The 14992-nt window shown below is 37.1% G+C and overlaps 2 protein-coding genes across 4 annotated transcripts in view; one reads left to right on the top strand and one right to left on the bottom strand.

Annotated features, from left to right (window-relative positions):
• Position 1: 1 nt before the first annotated feature.
• On the bottom strand, positions 2 to 8004 carry acp2 (acid phosphatase 2, lysosomal). Its single transcript, XM_079865595.1, has 11 exons — positions 7829 to 8004; positions 6270 to 6365; positions 5468 to 5554; positions 5221 to 5373; positions 4917 to 5015; positions 3533 to 3622; positions 2358 to 2490; positions 1891 to 1979; positions 1635 to 1741; positions 1368 to 1546; positions 2 to 1241 (listed from the first exon to the last, which is right to left on the bottom strand). The coding sequence occupies exons 1-11, from the start codon at positions 7910 to 7912 to the stop codon at positions 1111 to 1113; spliced, it is 1248 nt and encodes a 415-aa protein (XP_079721721.1). The 5' UTR covers positions 7913 to 8004; the 3' UTR covers positions 2 to 1110.
• Positions 8005 to 8414: 410 nt separating this feature from the next.
• The window catches only part of ambra1a (autophagy/beclin-1 regulator 1a), a 94437-nt gene continuing 87859 nt past the window's right edge, over positions 8415 to 14992 (top strand). The window contains exons 1-5 of one of the 3 annotated variants that reach the window (XM_079866203.1): positions 8415 to 8730; positions 10117 to 10333; positions 11031 to 11089; positions 11254 to 11437; positions 11543 to 11715. In XM_079866203.1, coding sequence (XP_079722329.1) covers positions 10202 to 10333; positions 11031 to 11089; positions 11254 to 11437; positions 11543 to 11715 — 548 coding nt within the window. In that variant the 5' untranslated portion in view covers positions 8415 to 8730; positions 10117 to 10201. The remainder of the gene's footprint in view (positions 8731 to 10116; positions 10334 to 11030; positions 11090 to 11253; positions 11438 to 11542; positions 11716 to 14992) is intronic. The other 2 variants (XM_079866204.1, XM_079866202.1) reach the window with 2 other exon arrangements.

Below are 14992 nucleotides of genomic sequence, written 5' to 3'. Positions count from 1 at the left end.
AAAAAAAGCTGTTATCTGCATCTCAAAGCATCACAATTTCATCAACTAGTCAATATAGCATTTGTTCTAAATGGATCCTGTACAGAACATTTTCTGTCAAGCTGAATAGATGTGCACTGAGACAGTGAAAGACAATCTTTAAAAACATTCATTTTAAAAGATTTGAGACGGTAGAACAATTTGGACAGATTGCTATTAACGTTTAGTAGTAATGAATTTTTTATTTATTTTTTTATTCTTACTGGGCATGTTTGTCAATCTAACAGTAATTTGTTTTAAATATGATGCACCTGGAACTGAATTATCAATGTATGAAAACATTTTTGATAATGGAGAATAACATTTTATTTGTATTCAGAGTCGGGTGATCATTATGTTAAATAAAAATACATTAAAATAAACCACACCAGATTAAAACAAATTACTTCAATACGGCTCTTTTGAGCTTGAGAGCACCTGAGAGCACTGTTCTTCATATCAGCATGCTGTTGTTATTAAATGTACTCATCAAAACTACTTTGTGGCTGTAAATCAGGAGGTAATCACATAAAAAAAAGGAGTCAAAAATTCCATGAGTGCATTATAAGGCCTCGATATGCATTCAGTAGTCTTTCATTGCCCCACCTGAATCTTTAGGCTAATGCATCAAGTACACTGGGCTCATAAGTACACTAGAACTAATGGACCAGGAGCACAAATAGGGGGACACCCACAGTCCTTGTGTTTCAGAGAGGACACGCCTCTCGGGGAGCTTTAGTCTAGTCCGCATCTCAGATCCTCCCCGTGAAACTTGTGCACAATCTTTCATTACAACAAATGCCCAGAGCAAATGACACCCAGTCACTATTGCACAGTTACAGAGTCTGTGCGCTAAGCATTGTTACGTTAATGCTATTGACGCCATCACAACTCTTGGTTCCCTTTTTGCTCTTGAAACAACTGAAGTTACAAGAAATAAAATACTACCAAGTCGTCCCCAATAAAATAAAATGTGTGGCCAAAGTTAAACAAAGTCTTTTCAGTTGGCTTAGAGTTTCAGTTGCCGCTGTGTCCTCATAGGTCCTCTTCACTGTCCCACAGTTCCTCTTTGCGGAGGAGCTGATATGATTGTCAGGAGTCGCTCTCATTTGTGACTTGACTATAGGTAGTCATCGGCTCTTTTTGACGGCATAGCACTACAAACAGCAGTAGTACCAGCAGGAAGAGTAGACATCCACACACAGCCAGCCCGATGATGACCTCTGCACACATGTATGAGAAAGAACTATCAAAATCCAAGTATGCAAGCAATCGTTCTTTTTTTTTAGAACTATAGATACACATCTTTACTCTATAGTCCATATATTAATGTATATTATTGCATTTACCAGTGTCTGTGGCTTCTTTCTTTATCTGACACTCTTTATTCCTGTCTTGTGGTCTGACTTCAAGTGTGAGGTTCACAAAGTCCTGCAGGGGGCAGCGCTGGGAACAGCCCGGTAAAGACACTGCGTACGGCTCGGACACTGTGCTGTCATTGCGATAAAACATCTCCACTGAAAACGACCTGAAAGAGACAAGCAAAGGAATATTTTGGTTGACCAAAGATGTCTTCTAGAAACGTGAATTTAGGAAAAACACAGACAACATGTTACCCGTTCTCTTCCTGGTGAAGTTCAATTAGATGACACGAGGCATAAGGCGGCTGCAGGCCATTAAAGACATTCAGGGCTTCCTGCAGAGCTACAACTGTTGTGTCATGCTAGTGAGGAAAGAGTTGCATGAGAGAACATTACATGAACTGCTTTCTCTAAACAGAACACATTTCTTTTTTATAGAAAACTATTGACTGAAAAAGGGAAGTCTAGGAGTTTGGTCTGCTGATGTTGATGTGAAAGTGACATGACTTACAGCTGAGTACATCACCATCTTCACTTTTTGTTTAGAGTCTGGAACTGCTGCGGTTGAGAGATTCTTAATGATCTGATCTAACAGCAGGCCTGCGAATAAGAGCGTAAGCAAAGTGTCACACGATCACAGTAATGCACATTTCCAGTCTGAATGTGGAGCAGTCCGTTGTTTCTTCATTGACGTGTGCCTGCACTGTTCAGGTAGCGGCCTTTCCCTCTATTCCTACAACACTGATTTGCATATGTGTGCATTAAAGTGTCAGACTGTGTAACTATGAAAATGGTCTGCCAAGAATCCTCAACAGTCTTCTTATGCCTATGATGGGCACAACCAACTTTGAAATGTCAAAAACTCTCAGTGTTTAACCTCACATAAATGCTTTTCTCTTGCATTTTCTTTTTATTATTGTTTATTTTTTAATTAAAATGTAATAATAAAAAATACTCTGCCTAGTGATAAGCTCTCACCTCCTTGAAGTCTGCACTTCTCCTGTCTCTTATAGACTCCAAACAAAATCTGAAAACCAAAGTTCTTCAGCACCTTCAGCGTTTTCATCACACCTGGAGTCACCCAGCCAGGTGGTGACTTCTCATGTTTTGCCTGGGGATGGAGAATCACAGAACTGATCTGACACACAATTCATGGTGTCTGTCTGATCATATGGATTTAATCGATTCTGAGCATCTATAGATCGTTCTGGAATAAAATAATGTAACAACAGTGACTCGGCTTGTGGTAAAAAGGCCATCATTGCAAGACATTTACCACAAAGTGTACAGAAGAGTACACTCAACATCAAGAAAGAGTCCATACACGCTAGGGAACAGTTTTACCCACAAGCCATCAGACTTGTGAATGACCCTCACCCAGTTAGCCTCTCTTTCACTCTTTTTAGAACTTAACTTGACTCTAAGGCATTATAGAGAGCAACAGTGACCACTCACTTTTTCAGCAGAGTTGGTTTCCATAAGTATTTTTCCCCATTCACTTTTCCCAAAAGGATTTTAGAAAAGTCTTTGTTAAAGTGTTATAAGACATTAACCAAACCAACCAGCTATGAGGTGAATCACAACATTACTAATTTTGATTTGAAACTAAAAAAAGACAAAAAGAAAAAGGTACAAGACTGTTAAATAAATAATCGAATTAAAAAGATAAAACTACTGAATTAAATATGTTGATTATGTATATAGAAACAATTTATATTTAAATTTATTGCAAAATATGCATGTATACACAATTTTTTTTTGTAGTTTGAGAGTTTATGAAGATTTATTACGAAGAGCTCTTTTCATGTGATTTACTTGTCACAGTTTTCTGGTTGATGGAGATTTCTTTGAAGAATCATGGTTAATTAAGTTATTTTTTAAAAACCAAGAATTCCACTGTTAAACGTGATTATTTAAAAAACAAGTCGAAAACAAATGTGTGTTGATCACCTTCAGATTTTTACTTTCAGAAACCTAATGTTGCACTTTGTAATGAGGTTGATAATAAACTACATTAGTTGCATTCACACTGTCTTTAATATATCATTCATTCACATATAGACAATACTTAGCAGGCAAGATTGGCTGGCAGAGTCTCTTAATGCTAGATGAAGTCATGAATAATGTGCACATGAATGCCAGGTGAAACTCACCTCACAGAACAACGTGTCATAAACACTCCAAATAGACTCAATTGAGGCTTTCTCCAGTCCTGTTTTATTTCTCACCATTTCTATAAATGCCTGCATAAAAACACAATGACATAACCATGATTGTAGAAACCATTGTTTTTATTTATTGCACATTTACATCGCAAGACAAGGAACATACTAACATTGTAAGGCACGCTTACAAACATGAAAATAATATGGAGCATGTTTTGAAATGGAATAGACTAAATGGAATAGACACTTTTTTTTTATTGGGACAACACTAAAATAGTAAATAGTTACATTGTAAATATATTTTTTTCCGAAGTGTTGACAACTTAGTGTTAACTAATAATTGTTGCAAACTGGTACTACCAACAAAATATTAGTGCATTCCTGGAACTGGGCATCGTTACACTACATCCTACACTACATCCTCTGCCAGGACTTTTACAGGCTTTTCCCAAATCACGGAAGTGACCTTGACGTCCGGGTTAGCGGTAGCATAAGCCATCAGGCAAGTGTTATTTAAATAAACTCCTGATGTAATTAAAAACTTTCCAATGCCTCGTTGTATGAGTACAGAACCTATTTGTACTACTGTAGAAGTTTGGCCCCATTCCGGGCAATGTTAGTGGGGTAATTTACAAGATGCATCATAGGATACATTAGCGCCTGCACTAAGCCATTCGGCTGATATCTCTAAATAAGCTCTAACTTTAATAATGTTCGACCAAGGGAAAAAAGGCTTCTGGGGGGTGTTTGGCTCGAGGTCATGGTGCATAGGACCCTAGGTTGATTTTACTCTGAACCATCCCTTTAATTATATGTGACGGCAGTCGTCCGTGAGGGGCTGCTGTCTTTTACTTTCGTTTTGTATTTGTTTATTTTATTATTAAATTTTGTGCTGAACGTTCGCCGGTTCCCACCTCATTCTTCCCATAACATTTAACTGCATTTCACTTCACAAGTTCAGAAATCTAGGGATTCAATATATCAGTATACTTAAAATCTTCTAAAACTGTGGAAAGGATATTATTAATTTTCATTTAAACACTTAGCCACTTAAACAACCAAAATTTAGAGGTAAAAAGCGCAACAATAAAAAGGTGTTTCAGGACAAGAAGAATCAGTCTAAAAAAAAAATTCTAAAAATTCCCCTTGTCTACTATTAGGACTACCAAAACGATTTGTGGACTCAAATAAATATTCATGAGCCAAACTGAACCTCCTCTGGGCATCACCATTTAAAACCAATTCAGAAAACTGCAGGTTAGCTTTTGTGTTGCACTATATCATAATCATAATTGCTGTAAAAACATTAATATAAATTGCATAGACAGATGACCTACTATTATAAAAAAAAAAATTTGCCAGGTGGACTCACCTTGTAAGTGTCAGTCATGTTGCGAAAAATGTCTGATTTTTCAGTCTCGTTCATGAGCTGTGTGTAACGTGGACAGTCTTCTAGCGGGAATGAGAGCAGCTGGAAAGACAACAAAAAATAACGCAAACTCTGTAGGCAGGTCATGTGGCCATGTAAATAGATTTCAAACATCCAGAGACATTTACTGATGCTGCTGCTGAGCAAATATGAACTCAACACTAAAGAGAGGTCAGGGCCAAGTTTCAGTGTGCTGCAAAATTGTGGAGAGAAATAGTGGGAACAGAGCTTCAGTGTGAGGTTTTACCTTCTCTTCATTCGCTGGGACAGTGTGAACAGGGATTGGCTGCCATTTCAAATCTGGATTAAACACCTCAGAACCATTAGGTGGGAACAGGCCAGCCAGGTTAGCTTCTGCACTCATCAGAGTCCGGTCAACATCTGTACTTCTGATGAATATCTGCAGCGCAAAGATGGCATATGCTATTTAAATGCACAAGTCTGTCAGCTTTGTGTATCCGTTTACTGAAAACAGAAATTTAAAAGACAGTGACCTCATGCCGGTCATAGTCCTCACTCAGGAATCCTCTGTAGCGTTTCTTTAAAAACTGACCTAGTTCAAAGTGCTGCTTCATTCCCTCCTGGAAAAAACGAAAAGATTGAGTTACAGTAATAAAAACACAAAGGATGAAATAATATCCTTAAAGTGCATTCAGTAGTTTGGTGCCTATTACAAAAATGTACACTGACTGTACTGTAGTTTTCTATAAAAAGGGCATGTTGAAATGACGTGACATCGAGGATTTTCAAGCTGCATGTTAATGCTATTACGGCCTCACCACTGATGTGCAAAGGTGAGTGAGCGGCTCTGTGCTTGAACACTGTACATTCTGTGCAGGGAAATCGACTCAATTACATCATTCACAGTGCTTCATCGGAGTGTGCGTTCCCCACAAGCTTTTTTGGTATGATTTGCTTATCGTTACTGCAACTGTCTGAGTGGTGGAATTGTATGTACAGCGTCATGGGTAATGTATTTTTCTCACCACAATCTCAGCTGTTAAAAAATGATTTAAAAAAATAAGTTGCAATAATGCAGGCTGACAGCTTTAACAGAACATATACCATTGATTAACAACCTCAGAGCTCACAGCAGGTCTGTCTTATGGTTTATAAGTTTATAAATTCCTATGGAGAAAATGAATGGACTATTTACTTTTGGAACCCGACTGTTGCACTCTATATACATAATATAGGACAGCCTCTTGCACGTTACTGCGTAACCAAATGATCCTCAAGTAGCAGGTAACTGATTAAAACAAAGACAATAAGGTATGTGTGTGCGTGTCTGCATACCTGAGAGAGCTGTCCAAAACCCTGGGGCCAGTCACTCTCCTTGTAAGGATCAGTTGGATAGGCCTTGATTGGAGATCTGTCGCCATGACGATAGAGCTGACAGAGAGGAAGTCAAATACATGACTGAGTATTTGGGATTTTTATGTGTGTGTCTTCAGGAAGACAAACAGCACTGTGCAACTGCAGTTACATCAGCAAATCCTGCTTGTCATGTGCTCATACTGACACCCGGATACGAGCCACAGAGTAGTCGGTAAACATTTTCTAATTGGATAAGCAGAGTCTATCTATCTCCTTATCTTTATCTCTGACTTTCATAGAAATCACCCGTGATCTTCTCTCATTTACACAAGACACACAAAAAGACACAAGCCTCTGGTTAAAACTTACTCATTTGCAGCAACTCCAAAGTCATAATTAACCATAAAACACTTATTTTGTGGACATGAGTACAGAATCAAACATGAAGAAGGAAAACAATCTCAAATATGATACAATAACAACAAGGACAAGGATTTGTATACACAAATAGAAGAAAAAACACAGAATTAAAGTTAAACCGCATCTTTAAATAAATTCTCACAAAGCATCAAAAATCTGGGATTTTTATCATTGTGTACAATTTTGAAGGATGAAAATAGAGAGTTGAATTCAAGAAGAAAGAGTGTCAGACAATGGGTATTTAAAACATTTTGTTTATGAATGGAAATTTTGCATCCAATATAATGAAGTTAGCAAGATAATCAAGAGATAAATGATCACAGTTGTCATATTACAAAATAATATCTTTGAGAATAGAGGAGTGGTTTACTTCAGCAGGACTAAAAATAAAGGCACTTACAATCAGCCCAGAATTTATTGCTTATATTACAATCAAAAGATAAATCTGTAAAAGCGGTTTCTTCTAAACATGGTAGATATAAGTTGATATCTTATATAAAGGGATTAGATTGCTTTAAGAAGCCATAAGAACTGGGAAGCCATGGAGCTTCATAAATTGCTCATAAGTTAGAATATTAACGTTACCAGAATCCAAAGGTAAAATGAAATGAATAGACAGCATGTCTTATCATGTGATGAAGCCAAAGATTGAGCTGATAGACAGTCGAGAACAAGCAGAACTAAAAACAAAGTTGATAGCAAACATTGGTTAGCCTACTCATGTCAGCAGATATTGCGACTCACTCACGTCGTTGCTTCTGGATACAGTATCAAACTAGACTGATAACGACGAAAAGACCAGTATCGACCAATATACAGTATACAATATATACAGTATACAGAATACATTACAGTATACAATACAATACAGTATACAATAACAATATACAATAAACAACGTGGGGGGAAAACACAATCTCATTTCATATTCACACAGAAGACACATATTTGTTATGCATAAAAATATGACACACATAATAGGAAGTCAGAATTGTGTCTCGTATTATGATTTTTTTTTTAAGACGAACAGTTTGATCAAATCAGCTGCAGCCTAACGTACATTTAACGTTACTCAACACACACACTGGCAGTAATCTGGACAAATGCATTATACTCACCACAGTGACAAACTTAAGCGTTTTCTCTCCATTGGAAAAACTTAAAGCGAAGACAAACACGACGATCAGAAAACAGGAATCCATACTTGTGAACGAGCAGCAGAGGTAGAACACAGCGGTAGCTCACTGAACAGAGATCTGGCACACACAAGACGAACGGCAAGCTTTTCCGGGTAAAGGAGCGCTCCCATTGGCCAACGCACTCTGCAGCTTTAAAAACACGTACGGTGATTGGCAGTCTTGGAACAGAGAAGGACTCTCGGGACCAAATCGCAAACAATAGTTGTCTTTTGATAAAATAACCGTAAACTGCTACTGTGGGTCTTGTTTAATCTGACATTTAAGACCAGTCTTAATTAAGATGTATTTGAATGTGTGAACTAATTGCTTTTGCACTTAACCTGCTATCTTTATAAGGAAAGTATGGGGCTGTGAATTAATATGCCTAGCATTTGTTGGCCATTCTTTTTCAGTTTCCTATATTTGTATTTGCATATAGATATTTTTAAATATTATGTTCATACCCATAGGTATACTAAGAAAGTAAATGTCAAGTTGTCATTTAGTAAATGGTTTAATCTTTACCGATTTACATTCAGTGACAGCTCAAAGTGATGCAAGGTTTGAGCATGAACGATGTTTTCGGTAATTGACTATGAATGATCTGTGCTCCATTGGTTTTGCCTGTACGCGTTTTGGCAGGAACACAGCAACAAATCTAAAGTACATGCGACCCTATTTTCGGAAATAAAGAAGAATATTCCCCATATATATAAATCCGAAAATAAAATTAGCAGGGACGATTTAGGCAACGTCCCTGCTGCTTAGGGTCTCCAGCGTACTTGTTTTATTTGATATCTACGATTTCAAGGAGTATAATCGGACACAAATATGAAGAAAAGGTAGGCCAAAGCTGAGACCCCGAGTGGTTGTCTTAAATATATTTTAAATAAAAAAACACTCATAATTGAAACACTGTGTAACTGTGAGAATGAATGCATCACATGTAAACTGTAGCCTGCTAACTGCTAAACGTGAAAGCTGTTAGCTTAATTTCCTCATTCGAAAACAAACAAACATTGTAAATCAACGTTATGATGTTCACTAACGTTAGTTCCTTAATTCTATGACCATGAAGTTAATTTAATAAGCGACACTCCGTTTACAGTCCTTTTATATCCCCTATCTATCCTTAATAGCAGAATATAACAGCTAAAGTCAAACATGTAGCCTGTCAGATGGATGATAGCTCAAGTTTTATTAGAGTGCAACAAAACCTGCAAAGCTTATCCGCCTGTTTTTCAACCTGTGTTAGTTTCATGCATAATGCATGCCTGAATATAAGTAACATATTTATAATTATTGTCTTTTTATCAGTTGCACTGTGTGGTACTTTTACCCATATAACAGAGACAATTACAGGAAATGGCGTTTACCATGCATTCTTTAATGATTTAGCCTATAAAGATTGTTATTTAACGATATCTCTTTACTGCTTTATTGTCATGTTTAGTTCTTATCTATTTTGGCCTTTCTTTTACTTTTTGCTGAAATATGTTACCTAATGCTACTATAGTTATATTTTGAATTAGTTTCTATTAATATATTTTCAGTTTTATGTTTAATTTTAGTTTTAGTTAGGCTTGTTTTCGTCATTTTAGTAGTTTTTAAACGCTCATATAGTTTTAGTTATTTTATGTTACCTGGGCAGCTAGCTGAAATAAAATATGTTTTTATATATTTTCTATTTTTTAACATTAGGCTAACATTTAGCGTTATTTATTTTAAGTAAAAAAAAATTTTTAGTTAACTATTATAACCGTTTTCTACCCAGAGTTATAACTCTTCTACTGTCTTTTTACTGTACAATAAAAGTTTATATTCAAAGAATAAGTTATTCAAATGAATCATTCTGTCATTGGTTGATGTGAATTTGTGACCAAGGTTTTGACTGGCTCTTTATTAGGTGATAGACCCATTTTGCCTATTCGTGTGACACAATCAGGATACACCATCATTTGACTCTGTAGTGTTGATTCGATACACTTGAAAATGTTCTGTTACACCTTGTAATCACCTTTGACACTTGTGCTGATTGTGCAGAGATGTTATTTAGAGGCGGTGTGTGGTGAGGTACAATGCTGGAAGATTTGACATCACATTTAAATAACTCCTTCCTCGAACGAAATAAAGGGAAATTGTCTCATTGTCATCAAATTAATATTATTTGAAATCAAATTGTGATGCTCTAAGATATTCATGAACTTTCTCATTTTTTTCTACCCCAGAATGATGGCGTGGTAGCAGCAGCGGTGGTCCGGTGCATGTGGGCCTGTGGACGGCTCTGGGTCTGGTGTGAGCGTGTGTGTGGAGATGAAGGTGGGACAGAAGAACTCAGTGTGTATCCTGTCTAGTCGAGAGCGAGGAGCACGAGGTCTTGCCTCACACAGGATCCTACAGCAGCTTGTAGAGGAGAAGACACAGCGCATGAAATGGCAAAGCCAGGTAACTGATGCGCAGATCTTTGACACTTCATCTGTGGGCTGTAGACTGTCATCTGGGAAACGCCTGCTCAGTACAATGTGTCAGAAGCAATAAACTGCCTGCTGATCTCTAGTAGTGTCAGTATCACAATTAGAAAGGAACTATTTTCATCTTTATTAAGATGGTTGATTTTGTTTTTATTTGTTGTGCCAACTGTGGATCTTAACTATTTGTAGGTTCTAAAAAAAAAATCTAAATAATTCCAAATAAATAGCTTTATAGCCATGTAAGATTTTTCTTTCATAATTATAAAAAGAAAAAACAATTGACCTGAAAAGGTACACACTGCTCAGCACCAGTAAATAAATGCCTGTTCACACCAAGAACGATAACTATACCGATAAATATATTAGCATCCACACCAAGGCATGATAACGTTCTGTTTATTTTAATCTTGCGCTGCAGTTATGTCGGTTGCCTGCTTTAAATGCTCAAGTTCTTTAAATTCGGTGGATTCTGATTGGCAGTCTGTTCTTAACTTTCATCAGCTGAAAAAAAATCTTTATAAAACTGATTCCATTTATAGGATTCCTATTCTCATAGAAATAATTATAAAAATGTTATAGTTATTGTAATAGATTTTGTTCTTGGGTGTATTATGGTTTGGATGTGACTAAAGTGAAATCACTTCTCATTTGAATTTCTTTCGGTGTCACAGAAAGTGGAGTTACCAGACAGCCCCCGCTCGACCTTTCTTCTGGCCTTCAGTCCAGATAGGTAATAACCCTCTGACTACTCCTTCATAGTCCTCAGTAGTACTGATCTGATAAATAAATAGGCTACTGACATAAAAACTGACTGATTGATCAGATCTTAGACCACTCAGGCCCCTCATCAGCAAGATAATTAGAGAGGAACTTTTGTTTTTTTTCTCTTCATAGGTCTTTAATGGCCTCCACCCATGTGAACCACAACATCTACATCACAGAGGTTAAGACAGGAAGGTGTGTTCACTCTCTGGTGGGCCACCGCCGGACGCCCTGGTGCCTAACCTTTCACCCTAGCATACCTGGCCTTATTGCTTCTGGCTGCCTGGACGGAGAGGTCCGAATCTGGGACCTGCATGTGAGTCTTCACTTTACCCATATTGAACTCTTTTTTTTTTCAGTACATTTGTCACCACAACTTAATTTTGCTCAAATGTTAAAGTATCATGTGATTTTGTTTCAGGGAGGCAGTGAGAGCTGGCTCACAGAGAGTAACTCAGCGATTGCATCCCTTGCTTTCCATCCCACGGCTCAGCTGTTGCTCATTGCCAGCAACAACGAGCTGCATCTATGGGACTGGAGTCGGAAGGAGCCCTTCACTGTGGTGAAGACGGCTAGCGAGACAGAGAGAGTCAGGTTTGATGCGCATTGTAAATGTTATTAATTTTAAGAGATGATTCACGCAGAAATTAAAATTCTGTCATCAATAACTCACCCCCATTTTGTTCCAAGCCCAATTTTTCCAATTTTTAATGAAGCATGAGAGGTTTCTGTCCCTAATTTGAAAGTTCATTGACTCAGCAAAACTTTTTATGTTTGAAAAAGATCATAAGAAAATTGTGAAAGAAAATTCCTCTGAAGAGACACAATTGCTTTAAACAGATTTTTTATGCTTTTATTCTCATATAAACATTAAAGACCCCCTGTGGTGAAAATCAAGTTTTAAATGTTGTTTATATGTCTATGTGGTGTTTTTAATATGCTTAAAGTACCCCTATTATGCTATTTTAAAGTTTACTCATTTTATTTTGGAGGCCTCCTACAACAGGTTTACATGCATCAAAGGTCAAAAAACAGTTTAATTTTCTCATGATATAGTCAAGTTTCAAGTCAAGTCAAGTTTATTTATGTAGCGCTTTTCACAATACAGATTGTATCAAAGCAGCTTCACAGTATTAAATAAAATAGTACATCAGTGTTTGTTTCTAGTGGAAAACGTCCACGTTTACTAATGCTGATCAATAGTATTGTTGATTGATTAATTAAATTAAATATCCCCAACTGAGCAAGCCAAAGGCAACAGTGGCAAGGAACCGAAAAAACTCCATCAGGTGACCTAATGGAGAAAAAAAAAACCTTGGGAGAACCCAGGCTCAGTCGGGGGCCAGTTCTCCTCTGGCGTCTATGAACTAGAGGTCGGATTTAACTGTAAGATTAAAAGTATTATATGAATGCCTGGCTGAAGAGATGCGTCTTTAATCTAGTTTTAAACTGGGAGAGCGAGTCTGAGCAACGAACAGTATCTGGAAGACTATTCCAGAGTTTTGGAGCTAAATGTGAAAATGCTCTCCCTCCTTTGGTGGACCTAGATATCCTAGGTATGACCAAAAGCCTCGAATTTAGTGATCTTAAAGAGCGCGATGGATTATAGGGCGATAGAAGATCCGTTAAATAAACTGGAGCTAAGCCGTTTAGGGCTTTATAAGTCAGTAGCAATACCTTGTAAATAATACGGAACTTTATAGGTAACCAATGTAGTGATGATAGAATTGGTGTTATATGATCATATTTTCTTGATCTAGTAAGAACTCTAGCGGCGGCATTTTGGACTAACTGTAGCTTGTTTATTGAGGATGCAGGACAACCAGCTAATAAAGCATTACAGTAATCTAGTCTCGATGAATGCATGAACTAACTTTTCTGCATCAGAAACAGATAGCATATTACGTAGCTTAGCAATGTTTCTAAGGTGGAAAAAGGCTGTTTTTGTAACATATGAAATATGATTTTCAAAAGACAGGTTGCAGTCTAGTATAACACCCAGGTCTTTTACTGTAGAGGATAAAGTAACAGGACATCCTACTATGTTAAAGTTGTAGTGTGAGAGGTTTGAGGTGCGATGATTAGTACCTCTGTCTTGTCTGGATTTAATAAAAGAAAATTGCGCGTCATCCAATCTTTTATATCTTTAACACACTCTGTCAATTTGGATAATTTAGCGTTTTCATCTGGCCGTGATGAAATATAGATTTGAGTGTCATCAGCATAACAATGGAAACTAATTCCATGTTTCCTTATAATATTTTCAAGTGGCAGCATATATATTGAGAATAGCAGAGGGCCTAACACAGATCCCTGCGGCACTCCATAGTTTACTGGAGTTATGATCGATTTTTCTATATACATTGCGCATCACTACATTGTTCCATGATTCTCAAACGACTTGTTGGATGAATCAGTCTCTCAAAATTCCTCCTTTCCGTGAGCTACTCTGCTCTGATTGGCCAGACGGCTCAGTCTGTAGTGATTGGTCTACCGCTTACAGCGCCTGTCAGAAGCTAACGGCCATTACCATAACTGTACTTCAGCTCCAGAGGCTTCCTCAGTTCTTAGCGATTGTACACACTGTAAAGACAGTAACGATGACGTCGATTTTACCATATCAATCCGAGCGTGATTCCGACGATGAAACATTGGAAGAACTTATTTAACCCGAACCTCCATCGCAAAGACGACTTGAGCATGACGTTTCTCAGTGAAACGCTACTCAGTTTGAGGTACAAATGTTAATTCCTCACTATCAGCATTAACAAGTGTTTGTCCATCAACAAACCCGTGTGTGTGTGTATTTCTAATTTATTGAGCTGCACATGCGGGAATTATTAACTGTATTAATAACGGTGCATACGTTAGCCGAGTACTAACATGAATGACTGATGTAACATTAAAGTTTGCAAAACAAATATTGTTCCATCCTTTATCATTACTCAAAGAAGTGACAACGACAGACAATCTGCATTAATAGACACAGTTTTAGGTAATAGTGGCCCACAACTGATTAGCAGAAGTATTTCAGTAAGACAGTAATAATGTGAGTTAGCCGGTTACCCGGAGACCACAATATAAAACACAAAACTACATATTTTGAACACCCGGTAGAAATATATACATCAATAATTAATCTCGACATGTAGAGAGCGATACATAAAACGCATTACCATTCTGATACATCGACTTGTAGACGAACCTGTATTATTCACTTTTCCACGTCGTCTTCTGAATCAGTTTCTGGTTCAAACATATATGGCTGAATTAAACCACTGTTTCCACTTTCCATTGTGCAGCTTTTACTACAGTAAAGTTGACAGAGTGGATAAGCTATTCTGAGCTGGTGTGAGTGAGTGGAGGTGGGGCTCGTTATCATGGATCCAGGCAACATTCAGATTACATTCAGGCTATTTTAAGGAATGAAGATTTTTTTTACAGAAAAAAAACATTTAAATATGTTATTTTGGTTATCAAAGATGAATTTTAAGGGATAAAATTGACTACCGGGGGAGTTTAATCAACACATCTATATAGAGAACATCAAATATAGTAAACAAAAGATCAAACATGTTTGTTTGATGCACAAAAAACAAGAGGTTTGTTCTTGCTCATCAAGCAAGCACATTTGAGCTTCCGTTTACCATATCTGATGCACCCTATGAATTTGTTTAGATCAATGTTTTATATATAAAGAAAAGCCTAAATTAAATCTGTTCATCTTAAAGCGATCAGATCTTTTTAGAAGACTTGGGAAAAAATGCTTGATTCATATAGATTACTTTTACAATCTCTTTATGAACTTTTTAAAGTGTCAAGGTTTTGGTGGAATGGGCTTTCAATAGAGAGAAAGAAATCTCAGGTTTCA

Source organism: Squalius cephalus, assembly GCF_949319135.1.
Source record: "Squalius cephalus genome assembly, chromosome: 3".
Classification (NCBI taxonomy): Eukaryota; Metazoa; Chordata; class Actinopteri; order Cypriniformes; family Leuciscidae; genus Squalius; species Squalius cephalus.
Note: the sequence above shows the minus strand (reverse complement) of the source record. Positions and strands in the feature narration are given on the sequence as shown.

Coding starts and splice junctions, on each gene's coding strand:
- acp2 (XM_079865595.1), bottom strand. CDS start 7,912: ATGGATTCCTGTTTTCTGATCGTCGTGTTTGTCTTCGCTTTAAGTTTT. Junction 6,366..7,828: donor CGCTTAAGTTTGTCACTGTG/GTGAGTATAATG, acceptor CCTCTCTGTCAG/CTCTATCGTCATGGCGACAG. Junction 5,374..5,467: donor AGGACTATGACCGGCATGAG/GTCACTGTCTTT, acceptor TTTGCGCTGCAG/ATATTCATCAGAAGTACAGA.